The following is a 19,030-nucleotide window of genomic DNA, read 5'->3' on the forward strand; positions in this document are numbered from 1 at the left end:
AGCCAGGCCTCGCTCCTGCAGCTCCGGGGAAACCCCTGGGCAGCTCTGGTGACAGGAATGGCAACAGGACGTCCCCCATCCTTGTCAGGCTGCTGGTGCTTTCTGCTCATGGTGAGGAATTCTGTGGCCAGCAGGCCCAGGACAGCCACCATCCACCTGTGCTGGGCACTGGGGAGGCCGAACCTTGAATCCTGGGGGTGGTTCTGAGCCGCTCACCACAAGAAAGACCTTGAGGTGTTGGAGCGAGTTAAGAGAAGGGAACGGAGCTGGTGAGGGGCTGGAGCACAAGTGTGATGGGAGCGGTTGAGGGACCTGGGGGGTTCAGCTGGAGAACAGGAGCTGAGGGGAGACCTTCTGATCTCTGAACTGCCTGAAAGGAGCTTGGAGCCAGGGGGGGTCGGGCTCTGCTCCCCAGGAACAAGCGCCAGGAGCAGAGGAAACGGCCTCAAGTTGCGCCAGGGGAGGTTGAGGTTGGATGTGGGGAACAATTTTTTCCCCAAAGGGCTGTGGGGCATTGAACAGGCTGCCCAGGGCAGTGCTGGAGTCACCATCCCTGGAGGGTTGGACAGATGGACGTGAGGTTCTCAGGGACATGGAGCAGTGCCAGGGGTGGGGTAACGGTTGAACTGATGATGTTGAGGGACCTTGCCAACCAAAATGGTTGTATGAATGTGGGCTGGGGCCCACGAGGCAGCTGAAGCACAGGGGATGGCTGGGGCTGCCAGCCCAACTGGGTAAAACAGCCGCTGCCCCAGCTCTGCCCTTGCTGTAGCCTCAAGTAGCACTGCAGGGTTCCTGAGCTGCAGCGGTGCCTTTGCCCCGGCCAGGCCCTGGGGAACCCCAGACAGGTCAGGCAAAACCTCAGGGACCTGAGTCACCCGCACGGGGAAGGGGCCTCCACCAGGCTCCGGCACACCCCCCACGGGGCCATGGACATGTCCCACATACACAGGAGCAGCCCCAGCTGGGGGGGGCACCGTCATCCTCCATTCCCATCCCTGCAGCCATCCCCCCAGCCCTGTGCTCTCCCATGGCCACATGCAGACATCACATAGAGCACAGAAAAGCCTTGTTAACATGACACTTTATGCTTGTGCTACAACCAACACTGCCCTGAAAATCCCCATGAGTGTAAAGCAGCTGCATCCCCAATTGCTGAGGCAAGGAGGCAGCACAGGGCACCATGCCGAGCCCCAAAACCAGCGCAACTGGAAGGCAGTTATGTGTCACAAGGGCCTTTGAGCCCTCAGGGATGTGTTGGTCAGTGGCAGCACAAACCACATCCCCTCCGGTTCCTGCTGTGCTCCGCAGACCGGGCAGTGCAGGGCTGCTCCCCAGGGCACGTACGGGGCTGGTGCCCCCAGCTCAGCGCCGCCCGGGCTGCTGCATGTGGGCAAAGGGCACTGAGCGCTGTCACGGGAGCGCGGTGGACATGGAGGTGGCACACATGGCACTCGCGAGAAAATTGGCAGGGGCTCATCCAGCCGGGACCCGCAGCTGCTGCAGCGCAGCCCAGGGCACACGCCTTGGCCTCGGCCATGGCCCCGCGCGGCTCCCGGGGCTCTGCTCAGCTGGGGCCTGGGGGTGGCTCAGCACAACCAGGGCCCAGAGGCGCCGAGCATGGATGGCCCCATCCCCCAGTGCTGGTGCCCCGGGCACGGGGCGGGGTCCCTCTGGCCACGCCCTCACATCCCTGGGGGCGGGGCTGAAGGGAGCCCCGCCCCCTCCCAACAGCCTCAGCAGCTATTTGCCCCAGAAGGCACATGGTCTGTTGTGATTGGCTGGCAGGACCAGCCATCCCACCTCCTGGTTTACCCGGAAGTACATTTGACACAGCAGGCCACCCCCTCGTTGTACCCTGGGGGCAGCCATTTTGTTTTGGCCACCATTTTATGGTAGGGAGCAGCCATTTTGTTAAACGTCACACAGCTCTGTGATTGGCTGACAGCACTTGCTTGGCACCATCGTAGTCATGTGTTCTCAGGCAACCCTGTGATTGGTTGCCTGCTTCCTTTGGACCCAGAAATGCCCAGATATAAAAATACAGACATTTATATGCAATGTATGCATATATAGAATTATCTACATAAAGGTGTGTATAAGTATGTATAAATGCGTATTTTCCACATGCACTGTTCTATATTTGTATATTTATATATTTGTGTATTTCTTTTAAAATATATAGGTATGTTCATAAAGCTGTAGAGATTAACTATATACAGCCCATGGTATAAAATAGACAACGCGGGGGCAGGGCAGGCTGGGAGGGGACAGTCCTGCCAGCCAATCACCACAGACCATGTGACCAGAAGAGGGTGTGGCTCCCTGAGCAGGTGCTGCAGGAGAGGGTGGGGCTTTCCCGGTCTCCTGTCTGGGGCGCCCGCGCTCGATGGTCAACGTGGCGCCAGTACCAGCCCCTTGTGGAGCCGCTGTGGCCACCAGCGCAGAGAACACAGCGGAGCGGCTGCCGGCAGCTCTGAGCCCGGCCCACAGCCGCTGTGCCGCTGTCCTGTGCCGCTGTCCTCGCCGCTGCCGGTTGTTCTTCCACACGGCAGCAGGAGCTGGGCGGGCGCTCAACACGGCCACCATGGCCCCGCTGCCCGGCCCAGTGCGCACCTGGCTGGGGACAGAAAACAGCCCAAGGGGTGAGGATCAGCTGGGAACTGGGGAACAGGGGCTGCTGCCCACGGGCCACCAGCCCCAGAGAAAGCAGCTTCCCCGGCCAGCACCCAGCAGCAGCCTCAGCTGCTTTAGAACAATGAATTCAAAGAAAAACAAACCAACCAACCAACCACCCACCTTCCCTTGCTGTTCAATTTCAATGCTGGGCATTTCTAAAACTGTATCTTTACAGCTCTCCCCAAAAAGCTGAGAGTGCAACCCAAGCGTGTGCACCCACAAAGATTCAAGACCAATGCTGAATTTGAGTTACCATACAGCCCCGCTTTGACAGAACGCTGATTCCGAGTTTGAGAGTTGGGGCGGCAATCTCAGACAACACTGGACAGCAGAGAATGGTCACTCAGACATCATTCAGGGTTTCACTTTTATTTATTTTTTGCCTTCTGGATCACCAACACCCTCGCTGAAACTTCTTTGGGCTTCTACCCCCATCCCATGAAAGCAGCGCACAGCCTCCCACCTCGTTCCATCACGTGAAGAAAAAAAACTGCCCAGCACGGGGCCAAATGCTTATTTTAAGGGGGTGGCAAAGAACTGAGTGGTGGCAGCTCCGGCTGCAAGAAGCCAGACTGAAAAGGAGACCTACAAAGGGAAAAATGGGCTAAAAAATATTTAGCAATCCTTCCTCTACCCAGAGAGCAGGGAGATAAGGAAAAAAATAGTCATCTGATTACACACAGGGTATATATTTTTACACACACTTTTACACACATCTAGATATAGTACATGTAAAAATATATGCTATACATATGCCCATTCTCACCAAGGTGCTTTTAGTACACCATCTGCACTGTGTGTATGGGCATGTATACGTGTGTATGAATTAAATGTACAGGTACTACTAAGTGTATATGTGCATATGTACACATACATACAGGCAGGCAGCCTACCACCAGCTACCTGTGCCTTCCGCTTTGTACAAAACCCAGTGCTCCCACCCCAGAACACCATGACACTCTCCCCAGCCCACTTTGAAACAGGTCCCTCAGTGTAGCAGCTTCTTTCTCAACAAGCAATTCAAGGAAATTAATTTGGTAAAGGGAAGAGGAGAAAAACCAAAGTGAAGAATGTGTGGATGGTGCCCACGGCTGCCGTGTGGCCCCGAGGAGGGCGCTGCCCGCGGGAGCCGCCAGCCCAGCCCCGGCCCTTCCCCCTTTGCCAGATTATTGCACGTTTGCTTCTGGGCTGCGTTTCAACAACTCTGCGTTACATTCCACAGACCCCGTCACCCTCTCGCTTCAGTACATCAGAGGAATACAAACCCGCTGCGCCCCGTCCCTGCCCACCCAGCTCCCCCCACCCCAGCATCCCCATCCAAAGGAGAACAAATAAAAACCCAAGAAAGGCTGCTTGCTAGCAGAGTGCAACAGTAGTACACACTGAGTGGGTGTTCTCTTCAGGAGCTCTGTGGAAGAGAGGTTATTCCTAACACGGTAAATAAAGCCATGCAGAAGGTGGGGTATAAAGGGAGCAGAAGGGAGAAAAAAATAAAGGATGAGGAGGAAGAACAGAAGTGAGGAAGAGGAAGAACACAGCATGGCGAGTGCTCGAGGCTTCATGTTTTCTTGTCCTCTTCTTGTAAACAAGCTAATAATTCTCATTAGATAGAACAAGTAAAAAGACTGAAGTTCCAGGTCGAGGGGCTGGAGTTCCCAGGAGAGTCTGTTCAGTCCATCAGCGACACCACAGCCAGTGAGAAAACGAGGGGTGTTTTTTTTCTTTTTTTGTTTGTTTTTTTTTTTTTTAAAATCTTCATTACTTAAAGCTGAGAGAAAAAAAGCCAACTCAGGAGCCCTTTTCAAGGATGGCTCATTGTCTCTAGACTTAATAAATCACACTAGTTTAAGAGAACCTTTTTTTTTCCTTTTTAATGACTTATAAAAAGCACACGGTTCCTTCGTCTGCCCCTTTGCTCAAAGGCGGGTCTGTGCCTCGGGCACGTAGATCTCGATGCTGTCCGCGCTCTCCGTGGCCGAGTTCTGCCGGACGGAGGCGGCGCGCTTGGCTGCCATGAGGCGCTTGCGAGCTTCCTGGCGCTGCTTGTCTGAATCAGAGGCTTTGTCCCGGTTCAGTTGGGATTTGGACTTGGCTGGCTTCTTTGGCACTGGAGGGGGTGGTTTCTTCTCTTCCTTTAGGGAGACAGTAAGGAAAAACCCAAACATAAAATAAAAATGCACATACAGAAGTTATCTTCCTCGTATGGTGGGCACCCTCACGACGTGAGGGACTAGGCAACGAGATCAAGTGTCAGGTGGAAGAAGCGGGAGCAGTTCTTGAGCAAGACCCTCATTAAAACCAGCTTTCCCGATTTCTAGAAACGGGTCATTTTGCACATCATGGTGCAGAGGCTTTCTGTGCAGTGGACTAGAGTCTGCAGACCAGGTCTGGCGCAGCCATAGGTCAGAGCACAGCACAGGCAGCACCAAGACTGAACTTGATCTAGAACTGCAACATTTTAAAATGCCACTCAGAGTCACAGTCCTGTCCTTCCTGCCCTCACGTCCAGCCAGGCCCGGGGACACAGCCTGGCCTGTATTTGCAAGATATTCCGGTAGGTATTTTTTGTACTACTCAGACACCAGGAACAGTTAAAGCCTACAGTGCTTGTAACACTAGAGGCCTCTGTATCGCCGCCTTCAGCACCCACCGCTCTGCTGTGGTCTCTCTCCATCGTAACACTCTTTCCCCTTGTACAAAATTGTTCCCACTATCACTCATGAAGAATGGTCTTGGCGCATTGAAAGGTGGTGAGATTATACTGCACAAGTGCAAGACAGTAAAAGCCCTAAAGATCTTCTGTTTGCAGACAGAAATAGACCTCAGCTACCCAAAATGTCTGTGAGGGGCTCTGGCCACTCTCCACTGCCCCACGCTCACCTTTCTCTCCGGTGTCTCTGCCAACTGCCAGCTATTGGCTTTCAGGTGGTACAGCTCATCAAACTTCATGCTGATGTCTTCAATGGACAACTGCAGGAGATCCCAAAACCCAGCGAGGTCCTGGGCTGTGGGTCTGGGGTTGGCATTGGGGTTCTAGAATGGAAAGCATAAAGAAAACCTTTCAGAAGGAATAGAATATCTCCTCCTGACAGGCAGAGCAGTCTGCACAGCTTCCGTGTTCACCCTTCTGAGTCTACCTGCCCAACAACCGAAACACCAAGAACCCACAGAAGTCACCAGCCCTAATGCAGATAAAATGCTGTCGTTTATAGTCAAAACCATTTCTGCAAAGATTGTGAAGCAGAGATCCTGACTGCATTTCTCCTGTAGCAGCCTGAAGAAGAATCCTGTAACAGACACTCTCTGTAGCAGAAGCAATAGCTCCCTTTCTCCCCAAAGCTTCGCCGGCGAACACCCGTCCCACAGCGGTACCTTCCATTGAAGATCCCAGCAGGTGATTCAGAGCTGGAGATCCTGATTTCAGAGTGGGTAATAATGGAAATGGACACAACATGATGCAAAGCACCACACCGATACCTGGCATGCCCGTGTACAGCAAGCCAAAGAAGCCGATACAGCTTTCAAAACCAAAATTACTTTGTGACATCCTCCCCAAACAATCTGAAAGCATCAGTATTTCCCAGGCTAGCTTGAAAAATTTTACATGGCTTACGTTTCTCCAAAGAACAGAATTTTCCCAGCTCTGAGGTATCTGAACTGCCATCACAGGTCTGGACTGCCTCAGCAAAGCTTGGGATCAGGTCTGAGCACCCTAGCACGGAGAGGCAGAGCACGGCGCTCAGAGGGGGCTGACACCCCCAGCCGCGCTTGGCACTGCACACCCTGCACACCCTCCTCCGCCACCCCTGAGTTTCTCCAAGCTTTGTTCTTCTCAAGTAAAGGGGACTCCACCTCTGAGGAAGTTTGCAAAACTCACACCATGATAAAGCCTGAGGGAAAAACAAAACACAGACTCCCACCCATCCCCGTGTTGGCCCCGTTCAGCTCTCAGCAAGGGCGACCCTCGCACTGCCTCTGCAGAGATCAGACTCAGGGCTTTGTGACCAATGGGGGACAATCCTGTCACAACAGTTTTACCATCCACATAATCTACATGCAAAGCAAGTGTGTTTGGAGAAGAACAACAGACTTTTCAAACATTTCCCCCAATTTGGCAAAACCTTGGTGGTTCACCTTAAAAGCCATTTAGAAGCAACAGGAAAGAGGTAGTTTGCAGGACAAAAGCTGGGAGCCCATGGCTTGGACAAATGCACTCTCTGCTGGGTTCAGAACTGGCTGCAGGGCCAGGCCCACAGAGCGCTGGTGAATGGGGCTGCATCCAGCTGACCACTCACTAGGGGTGTCCCCAGGGGTCAGTGTTGGGTCCAGTCCTGTTCAACAACTTGATTGATGATTTAGATGAGGGGATTGAGACCATCAGCAGCAAATTTGCTGATGACATCAAGTCGGGAGGGAACGTGGAGCTGCTGGAAGGCAGGAGGGCTCTGCAGAGGGATCTGGATAGACTGGAAAAATGGGCCGATTCCAGTGGGCTGAAGTTCACCAAGGTCAAGTGCCGGGTGCTGCACTTTGGCCACAACAACCCCCTGCAGTGCTCCAGGCTGGCACAGAGTGGCTGGAGAGCAGTCGGGCAGAAAGGGACCTGGGGACTAACGGACAGGAGGCTCAACATGAGCCAACAGTGTGCCCAGGTGGCCAAGAAGGCCAATGGGATCCTGTCCTGTATCCAAACCAGCGTGGTCAGCAGGACAAGGGCAGTGATCCTTCCCCTGTGCTCTGCACTGGGGAGGCCACACCTGGAGTGTTGTGTTCAGTTCTGGGCCCCTCAGCTCAGGAAAGAGATTGAAGTGCTGGAGCGGGTCCAGAGAAGAGCAACAAGACTGGGGAAGGGACTTGAACACAAGCCCTATGGGGAGAGGCTGGGGGAGCTGGGCTTGTTCAGTCTGGAGCAGAGGAGGCTTAGAGGTGAGCTCAGCACTCTCTAGAACGACCTGAAGGGCAGTTCTAGCCAGGGGGGATTGGGCTCTTCTCCCAGGCACTCAGCAATAGGACAAGGGGGCAGGGGCTTCAACTCTGCCAGGGGAAATTGAGGCTGGAGATTAGAAAGCAATTCTGTGCAGAGAGAGTGGTCAGCATTGGAATGGCTGCCCAGGGAGGTGCTGGACTCACCGGCCCTGGAGGTTTGTAAACTGAGATTGGACATGGCGCTTAGTGCCGTGATCTGGTCAATGGACTGGAGTTGGACCAAGGGTTGGACTGGATCATCTCTGAGGGCTTTTCCAACCCAGTCAGTTCTGTGATTCTGTGACACACAGTATGGCCGGTTGACAATTCAGACCCAGAGAGACACTCCTGCGTATTCAGCATGCCCTGACCAGCAGGTCAAGAAAATTCCCCTGTGCTCAAGTGAGCAGCAAAAGGAATTGCAAACATTGATCCTTGAGCACAGCACAGCCCCCGATCTGCCTGTTGAGGTGATAGCTGCAGTTTTACATCAGCATCCATCCGCCACAGCTGGTGCTCAGCCTGGAGCCTACACTGCATTGGCTTTGCTTTCACAGCGACAGCAGCCCATTAATACCCCATCATGTTCTCGCAGTGCTGTTGAAACACATACATCCACCTTCCAAAAACCAGGAGAAATAGACCCAGACTCACCAAATTTTGTTCACAGAGGCCATGGAATTGCTGGAACTTTTGTGACATTAGTAATTGTGCACTGCCCACTGCACTCAGGACTTTTCCTAAGACTACAGGGGAGAAAAAAGACAGACCTCAGTTGAACAGACAATTAAATGCAACAATGAACTTCAGTGTTTTTGGAGCAAAAAACCACTCTCGATGCATTATGAGTTTCAGAGATCCTCAAGGAAGTAACTGCTCTCAGGGAAAGATGTATTGAAACTATAATCTGTCTTCGCCATCTGTTTTTGCTCCCTCTAGAGCAGGTCAAAAGCAGGCCAGACTGAGAACGTCACACCAGAGTCTGCAGAAAGTGCTGTCAGCCCCTCAGACAACCCACCAGCATCATCTCAGTGAGCAGATCACAACCTGCCCCTCCACTCATGCATGAGGTGAAGGTGACAAGGGGCTGGAGAACAGTCTCCAACCTCCGCTTACCACAAGGGATCCAAATACTGGCAGGCTACGGCTTTTAGTACCCAGGACTTCGTGCTGCTCTTGGTGGGCTTTCCAAGAGGTGTCTGAGTATGGCAACGTTGCTCTGCTCATTAGCGGAAAACCACTGTATGGGCTTTTCCAAAGGCAGGGTTGAGACCCCCAGTGCAACCGCACCATGAGCAGGGATGAATGGATTCTCCTCCTCCCTGGTGTGCGGCTGCTCCCAGTGAATCATCTGAACGGTTCTAGACCTTGGTGGGACAAGGGTAAGCTGGGCTGTCTCTGTACCCACCAAGTTCCCTGTTACAGAATCTATCAGGAGATTGCTGTGAGAGGTCCCCGACATAACGCTACACTGGTCTTGGTGTCTTTTCTTGCCAGAGCACTCTTGCCATGGGCAAAACGAGTCTGTCCCGCGGCAGGGAGAGCCCTGGTGCTGCCCGTCCCACTCGGCAGCCAGCGCAGCAAAGTAGTGCAACAGGACTGGAGATCAGCGCCCCACACCCCAGCACTGACAATGAGCTGTAACCGAACCTCACCATTATTTCACCTTCCTCAGGTATCAAAACAATAGAAATGAACCAGACTCAGAGATCCTGCCCTCTGCAGCCCAGTCACCCACTTGTGGCACTATGTATGCGCCACAGGCATCATTTTCACTGCAAGAAGCACAGGTTTTGCCAACTCGTTTGAAAATAATGAAACAAGGCCAACTGGGAATAAACCCAATAAAATCAAGTGGCTTTGTGTTCCCTGTGCTTTTGGTGTATTTAGCACAAATTCAGTGAAGCTTTCCCATATGAAGAAACCTCTTTGCTGTGAAAACAAGTCCACCAATTCAACAGATCGAACAAGCTCAGAAGTCATGTTCATTCGGCCCCACTGCCAATCAAACGTTCCCCTGCCCACCTGAGTACAACGGATTAGGCAGGGAGGAACATCCCACAGCCTCCCTGAAAGCGATCATTTTAATCTTTTAGCGGTTTTGAACGGTCAGAAGCTGCACCATCCCCTGAAAGCCTTCTGTGCTGCATCACAGCATTGTTTCTTACCCCACGTGCTAGAGAAGGTTACCTTATCCTTTACAAAGAAAACAAAAACTTGTTCCTTGTCCCATACTCATCTCCACGTTCACCCTTACTCTGCGGGCTGTCAGTGATCTCACTGCACAGAGCTGATCCAGCACTCAGTTACAACTCTTTCTGAAAGGAGGAGCTGTTAGGCCGCTCCAGTCTCGCACCCAGAGGCTGACAACATCTACCTTCTTCAGAGAGATTGTTCTCTTTGGTCTCCTGGTCCATCTGACGGCACCAGCCTTCTAACCGCTCCGTCTCCGCCTGCAGCAGCTTCAGGAACCAGTACCCGTCCCGCCGGCAGGCTCCTGGCTGCGCGGGTTCTGATGGCGAGGTGGAGGACGTCTCAAGCCAGGGGTCAGGAGGAGGGAGAGAGGAAGGCTCCAGGGCTGGGTCGTTGTTTTCTCCATAGGAGAGGTTTCTCTTAATCTGTGAGGGCTTGGCTGGTTGCCTGGTAGTGGCATCAACACCAACAGAGTTGTTGTGTTGGGGGCACTCAGCGAGGCTTCTCTCAGATGATTTACAGCTAGAGTTATTATGTTCCTGTGTGTCAGAGTCTGTGTCCTGTTTGGAGGACATGCTGCGAGAGTGGCTGTTTCTGGAGAGATCAAAAGCAAACACTCAATAGCAGAACTCACCCTGGCCGGCCTCGCACGCTGCCAGTGAAACGCATTTGTTTGTTACGCCTGCGGCTGAGCCTCACCCTGCCCGCCCTGCCCCTCCTCACACAAACACCCACCACACACACAGAATTATTGCCTGCTTACTGCGATACACCATTCAGAAGAGAGGACTGACGCACATCTACAATGACATCTTGTACCTTTTTTTAAATTTCCCACTCCCATTGATTTGGCTGTTTACAGAACAAGTGCTTTTTGCAGCAGGTGTGTGCTGCAGAGAGAGAACTCTCCATGGGCCCCCATTCAACAGCACTCGGAACAAAGAAGGGGAGAAGGTCTAAGCAAAAGTGGGGGAAGTGCAATTTAAAGGAAAGGAAACCGCAAAAGCTTGCGTCATTCACCTACCGCCACTCGTCCTCTACCTGTACCCCGATGGACTGGAATTTGGTGGCTGGTGGAGGAGGCTCCTCTTTTGCCACTGGCTGGAGGCAGTCAACCTTATCAAACAAAAACAAAACCAGACAAAAACAGACACAAGAACTTGCTGCTTGAATTCACGTCAGTAGACCAGGAGCGCTGCACACACACAGCACGCTGACACCGCACGCCAACGGGAGCAGGTCCCAGGACCACGTCCCGCAGGGATCTGCTCTGCCGCCCACCGCTGCCCGCCTGGCTGTGACAACGGGAAGGGCTGCGTGACCCCGAGGGAGCCGCTGCACGGGCGGCACCGGACATGGGCACAGACCAAGAGATCTGAGAGAGGGCAGTGACCTGATTAAAACTGACAGTGAAGCCCGGCTGCCTCTTGCCCAGGGACTGACACCCCCCATAGCTCTGGATAAGAGGGTTAGAAGGTTTTAGGAAAGAAATCCAGGTGCTGGGCAGGTGGCTTGGGAACCAGCACAGAAAAGGCAACTCATCTTGCCTTGCTGCCCTTTTGTCACGCGTTTTGCTCCTCTAGCCCAGCACTCAGCCATCTGTATGTTGGAAATGTGCCTACAAGCAGAGTATACAACTGCAGATGACTTAAATTTCGCTGAATAAAGCATGGATTTACACTACCAATTGGTTCTCATTTGACTATATAATCAACAGCTCATTTCCATCAATTTCCAGAGTTGAACACTTCCAGCAAGGGAAGCAGCAGCCTGCAGGCAGGAGTGGACAGCAAGGAGCTGCTCCCTGCTGCGGTAGCCCTGGGAGCGTCGCGCTGCAGCGGCCCAGGCTGCACGGGCACCCAGGAAAGAGTTGTCTCTGGAACAGTGGTGGGCAGGGAATGCACTGCAGTAATACACGGTAGAGAGGCTCAGCACGGGCACCCCAGCAGCAAAAGGCCTCTTCAGATGGACTCACACAGTTAACACGGTCCCTCTGCTTTATGAAACGTTTTAATTTTGTATTAAAAACTTAGTCCTTTATGGTCTGTTATGGAAAGCTTCTACTGTATTCAACCCTGGGAACACCGGAAGTTAGTTTGACAAGCAGGGGGTTTCTCTTGCTATTCTAAGTGAGTTCAGATGCACACCCAGTCACACAAAATGCACGTGCTAAATATATGGGTTAAGGCCATTCCTTACAACAAAGGAGAACAAAGTATTCCATACTTGTATTCCTATAGACGACAGCTTTCTTTTGGGGATGTTCTCCACTTTAGGCTCTTCACTAGTCAGAGTCCCTTTGTCACTTTTCAAAGTTGCATTTTTCTGGGGTAACTCCGGGGTCTCTCCCGCTGCAGTCACGACACTGCCCCTCGTCACGCTGGGCGTCCTGGTGCTGTCCAAGCTGTCTGAGGAATTGCTGAGTCCCGACTGGCTGGTCACCTCGCTCTTGTGGTCCTGGCTGTCCAGGTAGGTGTCCTGCGCGGATTCAGTGCTGCTCTGCACAGTGACAGAGATGAACGGCTTTGATGTGGTCCGAGGCGGGACAGGAGGTGGAGTCTTTTTATATGCCACTAGGCATGATGAACCTGCAGTAACGGAGGTGTGAAGAATGGAGAATGCAGAAGACAGATTGGGGAGAGAGAGAGATACAGTAAAAGAGAAAGAAAAAGCAGGTCAGTCACAACATCCAAGAGAAGCCTCCAAGCAGAAGCTGGAGGCAGAAGTGCAGAAACAGCCCACAGCCAGCAGCTCACACTGGTAACCCAAACCAAAGCACACGGGGAAGCGGAAGGCAGAGCCAGAGCTAGCTTGCAAAAGAAGTCAAAAGGAATACCATGATGTGTGAAAGGCTGGAAATGGAGAAGAGGTACAGAAAAGCCTCCCAAGAATGCTACAGGGTTTTGCAGGTGTAGGCTTCTACGTTGGGGAAATTTTCTTTGGCTAAACCCTACGTTTTATTGTCCTAGTACAGTCAAGTGTCTCAGCTCTTTGTCCCGTCAGTTGACAAGTTTCAGTGTCTGGACCAGAGTGGTGTTTTTTCCTATAAAAATGGAAAGAAGCCATAAAGTTTGTTAGATGCTGATGGCAGGGAGGAACATTTGTGAAGTTCCTTTAAAAACCTATGCATGAGAGGAAAATACATTATCTGGATGCAACAGCCCAAGAGTGGCGAGACTGCCACTGCTGCTCCACGTCCCCAAACGGACCAGCAGCAGGGCTGGAGATGCTTGCAGCAGGCACACAGAGCACACGTGCCCACTACAGGTATGGATCTGCATGTCGCTGGCAACACAGATCACAGAAGAGCGCCCACACAGCAGCAATGGCCTCATCCTGCTCCTGCCTCTGGCTTGATAGGATGGAAAGTCCATTAGTGAAAATACACGCAGAAGGTGGACCCTGCACCGCTGTCCTGGGGCACCCAGCCTGCCCAGCTCCTGGCCCCAGACACACAAACCCGAGGCCGAGGTCCCACCGCAGCTGCTGTGAGACAGGACAGACTGTGCTGGGCAGGGCACGGCCAGACAACACACTGACCAGCCAGCTACCCACACACAACTCGCCCCTTTTATGGCCTTACCCCTCTATTTCCCCACTCCTATTCCTCCCCAAGTCACCAAAACCCCTTTCTTGTCCCACCTTTGGTCGCTCCCCCTAAAATTGACATGTCCTGTAAACCACTCAGGGCAGCCTGAGCCCTCAGCTGCCGTATCCTCAGCCAGGAGAGGAACTCACTGTGAACTTTAAAACACACCTACAATCATTTCCTAAAAGGCCAGATGCAAGTGCTTCACCTTGTCAAGTTTTTACACACCAAAACAGCTACACACATGCTTTAGCCAATACTTATTCAATCATGTAAACAGCGTGCAACTGCACCGCAAGCTCCTCGCCGATGGATGACTACAAGGGCACTGGTGTCACCTCCCACGCAGAGTGGAAGCCCCTACACCCAGGGCAGCGCAGGACCTGCTACAGATGCTCACACAGCACCAGCTCAGAAGCAGTTAGCATCTCCAAGCAAGCCAAGCTCACCACTGGGATGCCCGTTTCAGAGGTACCAGATCAGATGGCACTGCTCCTGCAAGCGCAGGTTGAACAGCATCACAGAGCTCGACCATTGCCCACGGGCGCTGCTTCACAGGACCTGGTTCACGGTGCAGATGCACAAGCTGCCGGCACAGCCCGAGGCACAGAGGTGCTAACAGAACAGTCCCTGCGCAATCACTCCCTCTCTTTCCCCATGTTCTCTGCTGGACATCCCCAAAACCCTCCTTAAAACTTGCCTTGTTACAGATGTTTGCCTGCTCTGCCCTTACAGCTGCCACACCGGTCGAGCATTCCTCACACCAGCATGGCCACGAGCGCTCTGCCCCGGCACAGAACTCACAGGCTGTGCAGCTGAACGGCCTCGGGGGCACGTGCTGAAACAGCCATCTGCCACAACACCGCCCCGGGCAGGACACCCGCTCGGGACGAGGGAACGTTCAACCCCAGCCGTGCGCCAGGGAGCACAGAGCAGCCCCCAGCCCCATCGCTGCCCCCAGCGAAGCCGCGCAGGCACTGGGGGCTGGAGGAGCTGGCAGGCAGAGGGGGAACCACCCGCACCCCACAGATGAGGGGTGTCCACAGCCGCTCTGCCAGGGCTGTCTGACCAGACACCAACACCTTAAACAGCTACAGCAATTTCTAGGCCAAGTCTTATGCCCGGTCCTGTACGGCCCATCCCAACCAAGCAGCACAGAAGCAACCACAGAAGTACCTCTGATCAGCTGTGGCTACACCCCCAAAACACAGGGCACCCACGTTGCCTCCCATTACCGTACCAGGGGGACTGCAGCTGTTAACCTGGGACAAGCAAGAGCCACCCAAACTGGCAGTGGAGAAAACCTCTCCGTATGTCTCCCCAAGTAAACACCGTCTCTCCTCCCTGCACGCGGGCTCTGTCCTTCCCCAGGGAGGGGGCCCAGAACGGGCACTGCCCGGGTCCCCGTCACCGGCACCGAGCCTCTGTGACCTCGTCCCAGCGGTGGTTCTACCGGCGTGTTTACCACAAACACAGCTCAGGTTTCCCAGCTGCTGTTTACACCCACAGGGCTGTAATGTAATTGGGGAAAGTAAATCAATTGCTATCTGACATTGAACGTTGCAACCAGGCAAAACAAAGGGAGGGCAGCACATCAGCACAGGAAGGCAGCAGTTTCCTGGGGAAGATCAGTGGTGCCAATAAGCTAGATCCAAATTAATCCTTCCACCTACCAACAGACACTATGAATGCTGTTTGTGCTGCTTTATATACAGGGGGAAACTGCAGCGTCCCCTTGTCTTGTTTCTGGGGATCCCTTCATGCTATCTGGCTCAGCTGAAGAGCATCACAGATTTTGCTATGAAGAATCACACAGTACCAACAAAAAATGCCCCTCTTGATATACATGTGGTCAAAGAGTTGACTATGTGAGCTATAAAAACAAGTTTATGGCTTTAAGAAACACTGTAAATGAAAGAAACAAAAAAGACTAGGAGCCTTGAAGAACTGAGGATGCTTTGATTAGTTCAGTTACAAAGAAACCCCACTGACGCCTTCTGCAACCATAAAATAGGGATTTATGACTGTGGCAAACCCAGAAACCAATCACACCTTACCTAAAACAGGTTTCAAAAGCAAAAATCAGAGTAAGCCCATCTAGAACAATCTGGCCTTCTCCCTCAACACAACTCTGGACTAAGCTTCAGTGGGGTTTTTGCACCAGTGGGAAGAGACAAGACACTGAGGAAGCCAAGAGCACCTCAGTATTTCTGCAGGAAAGATGCCACTGGACCGACCACGCAGGCAGCACGTCCTTGTGGCTCCGAGGTCAACCCCACCAGCTCCGAACGTTCCGGTTGCCGAGTTACCCTCTAACAAAAGGCTACAGCTCAGCAGGGTGCGAACCTGCTCCTGAGCTGCTGCAGGTCATAACCTATTGTATTTCAAAAATCAACTTGTGCTATTACATTGGATTACAATCCGTGTGGGCACTGGAGCAGGTACACATATTCATTCTGCTAAGTTTGCTTGTGAACATCAGCCACGCCCCAGAAAGGTGTAGAAAAACAAGAAAATGTGGAAGTTTTGCTTAAGTTTCCAGCTTTGCAGCTCTAAACTCTTCCTGCTCACGGGATCTTCTAAGGCTTATTTCAGCAAGCTGCTAGAATTCACAACTGCACTGTGGATGATTGATTTTTTTTTGGGGGGGATGTCTGTTTATAGTCTCCCTTGCCTAATTATTTTTAGAAACAGCATGTTTCCAAGTGAGTATCTTCCACATGACATTACCTGCTGCTCTCGGGAGCTTGTGCAATACCCACTCGCAGCCCCAGGCACTGTGTTCTGACCCCAAGCAGCCGGGCACTGCGATCCTGGGATCCTGCGCCTCTCCTGCCACAGGACAGGGGGTTGCTTTGGAAAGACTACATGAAGGAGCCAGAACAGCACGTTAAATCCAGCACTGCCTTAAGAGGCTCCTGTTCAAATGCCATCAGGCTACGCTTATCTGCCCAGCACCACAGCCAAGATCACAGAAAGGTATTTGGTTTTAAATTTGAATATCATAATTGCCCTCAAGTGTGCATCTAGAATGAAGTGCCCAGTTATTTTCTTGCTATTGCTGATTCAGTGCAGCCTGGTGATAGTTCTAATCATTCCAGTGACTCCAAGGACCCACTCAAGCCACCCTCACTGTTGTTAAACAATCTCAGAGGCTCCACGGCGCAGTCAGTTGTGGAGACGAGTTCCACTGCCTTCACACGTATCAGCAGAGCTCCGACTGCTATCGCTTTCTGCTCCACACACCCCCCTTTCTCCATGGGAAGACCTGAAGAAATGACCTCATTTCCTCATGCATAAAGCAACAGGCTCTGAAATAATCTCTCCCACTACTAGACAAGCTCATTTGTCTTTTAAATGAAACAACCCAATAACCTTGCAGCAAATGAGAACCACCATCAGTTGCATTATCCCCTCAGAGATTTCAGTCACATGCCTTTGGGCTTGTGCTTGCCACAGGGTCTCGCATGTGGAAGGAGCTGCATTTAGAGGCAGTTTTCTATAGCAAAGGGAACTGGAGCCACTGCATTCCAAGCAGCCTGACCTCTGATTTTCATCAGCTCAAAGAACACTTCAGGGTTGAAACCATAATGAGCTGAAGGATGTTTTATTTGCAGAGAGTCCAAGTAAAAATGGTCCCCAGTTACAAGTGCTACTGAAGACAATACACATCTTTATTGACTTCACGGTTCACAGCAATTGCTTCAGACCTTATTTTCTGCTAAAACAAGATGTTTCTAGCATTTACAGCCATGGCCACAGCACACAGGCCTCCTCAAACCCATATTTGTGTTGTACAGAAGCTGTTTGGGTATTCTGCAGATTCAAGGTCAAGATGCCTCTATCAGCTCCAGGCACAGATGAGAAACCTACCCAAACTTTATTAGTCAACAGGAAGATTCTTTCATCTAGACAAAATAGGGAATCCACGTGAAGACACCGCCTTCAAAGAATGACTGTCTTCAGAGTGCTAGAGCAGCTTTAAAAGTCAAACACTGGTTAAACAAAACCACACTCCTCGAAAGCAAATGTGACTGCATTCGTTTAAAGAGATCGTGGAAATGCTATGAATACCTACTCCCCGAAATGCCTGCACACCAATGCACAGTGCGGGGAATACACAGGAGGAGTTAGAAACCTGCATTCGGGCAGGAGATAAACCTGGTGACAATTACAGAGACATGGTGGGACAGCTCACATGACAGGAATGTGGTCATGGATGGTTATGTCCTTGTCAGGAAAGACAGCCCAGCCAGGCAGGGTGGTGGAGTTGCTCTTTATGCGAGAGAGCAACTACCATGTATTGAGTATTGTCCAGGCAGGGATGAGGAGCGAGTTGAGAGTCTGTGGGTGAAAGTTAAGGGGCAGGCTGGCAGGGGTGATACTGTTGTGGGTGTCTGTTATAGGCCACCAGACCAGGGTGAGGAAGGTGATGAGGCCTCTACAGACAGCTGAGAGCAGCCTCACAGTCTCAGGCCCTGGTTGTGGTGGGGGATTTTAGCTCCCCTGATGTTTGCTGGAAGGCCCATTCAGCCGGCCAGCCACAGTCCAGGAGGTTCCTGGACGTTATTGACGATAACTTTCTGATGCAAAGGATGGAGGAGCCGACTAGGAGAGGAGCTGCTGGATCTCATCCTCACTAACAAGGAGGGTCTGGTTGAAGCGGTAAAGGTTGAGGGCTGCCTGGGTTGCAGTGACCATGAGATGGTGGAGTTCAGGATTCCACGTGGCTCGAACAAAACAGCAAGCAGAATCACAACCTTGGATTTCAGCAGGGCAAACTTCAGCCTTTCCAAGCAATTGCTGAGGGAAATCCCATGGGTAAGGCTGCTTGAAGGTAAAGGGGCCCAGGATAGTTGGTCGGTGTTCAGGGACTGCTTCTACCGGACACAAGATCAGAGCATCCCGACACGTAGGAAGTCAAGGGAGCCAGGAGACCTGCATGGTTTAACAGGGAACTGCTGGGTAAGCTCAAGTGGAAGAGGAGAGTTTATAAATCATGGAAGGAGGGACTGGCCACCTGGGGAGAACATCAGGCTGTTGTCAGAGGGTGTAGGGAGACAACTAGGAAAGCTAAGGCCTCCTTAGCATTAAACCTGGCCAGAGGGGTCAAGGACAACAGGAAGAGCTTCTTCAAATACATGGCAGATAAAACCAACACCAGAGGCAATGCAGGCCCACTGATGAATGGGGTGGGTGCCCTGGTGACAGAAAACACAGAGAAGGCAGAGTTACTGAATGCTTCTTTGTCTCTGTCTGCTCTGCCGTGACTGTCCTGAGGAGCCCCGTGCTGCTGAGGCCCCAGAGGAAGGCAGGACAATGGAGGAGTTTGCCTGGGTTGATGAGGACTGGGTTAGGGAGCAGTGAGGCAATGGGTCCGGATGGGATGCACCCGCGGGTGCTGAGGGAGCTGGCTGAGGTCAGTGCTGGACCACTCTCCATCATCTTTGCCAAGTCTTGGGAAATGGGAGAGGTGCCTGAGGACTGGAGGAAAGCAAATGTCACTGCAGTCTTCAAAAAGGGCAAGAAGGAGGACTCGGGTAATTATAGACTGGTCAGCCTCACCTCCATCCCTGGGAAACTGATGAAATGACTTCTCCTTGG

The 19,030-nt window shown here is 52.3% G+C and overlaps 1 protein-coding gene across 6 annotated transcripts in view; it reads right to left on the reverse strand.

Annotated features, from left to right (window-relative positions):
* Positions 1-3,032: 3,032 nt before the first annotated feature.
* DLGAP4 (DLG associated protein 4) overlaps positions 3,033-19,030 on the reverse strand; it is a 174,969-nt gene continuing 158,971 nt past the window's right edge. For 4 of the 6 annotated variants that reach the window (XM_065850140.2, XM_065850142.2, XM_065850145.2 and 1 more), the window contains 6 exons: positions 12,064-12,425; positions 10,862-10,953; positions 10,022-10,431; positions 8,299-8,390; positions 5,560-5,712; positions 3,033-4,811 (listed from right to left, as the gene is read on the reverse strand). In XM_065850140.2, the coding sequence (XP_065706212.1) occupies positions 4,596-4,811; positions 5,560-5,712; positions 8,299-8,390; positions 10,022-10,431; positions 10,862-10,953; positions 12,064-12,425 (1,325 nt within the window). In that variant the 3' untranslated portion in view covers positions 3,033-4,595. Of the gene's footprint in view, positions 4,812-5,559; positions 5,713-8,298; positions 8,391-10,021; positions 10,432-10,861; positions 10,954-12,063; positions 12,426-12,791; positions 13,083-19,030 lie in introns of those variants that run through there. The other 2 variants (XM_065850143.2, XM_071815689.1) reach the window with 2 other exon arrangements.

This window comes from Patagioenas fasciata, chromosome 16 (assembly GCF_037038585.1).
Source record: "Patagioenas fasciata isolate bPatFas1 chromosome 16, bPatFas1.hap1, whole genome shotgun sequence".
Classification (NCBI taxonomy): Eukaryota; Metazoa; Chordata; class Aves; order Columbiformes; family Columbidae; genus Patagioenas; species Patagioenas fasciata.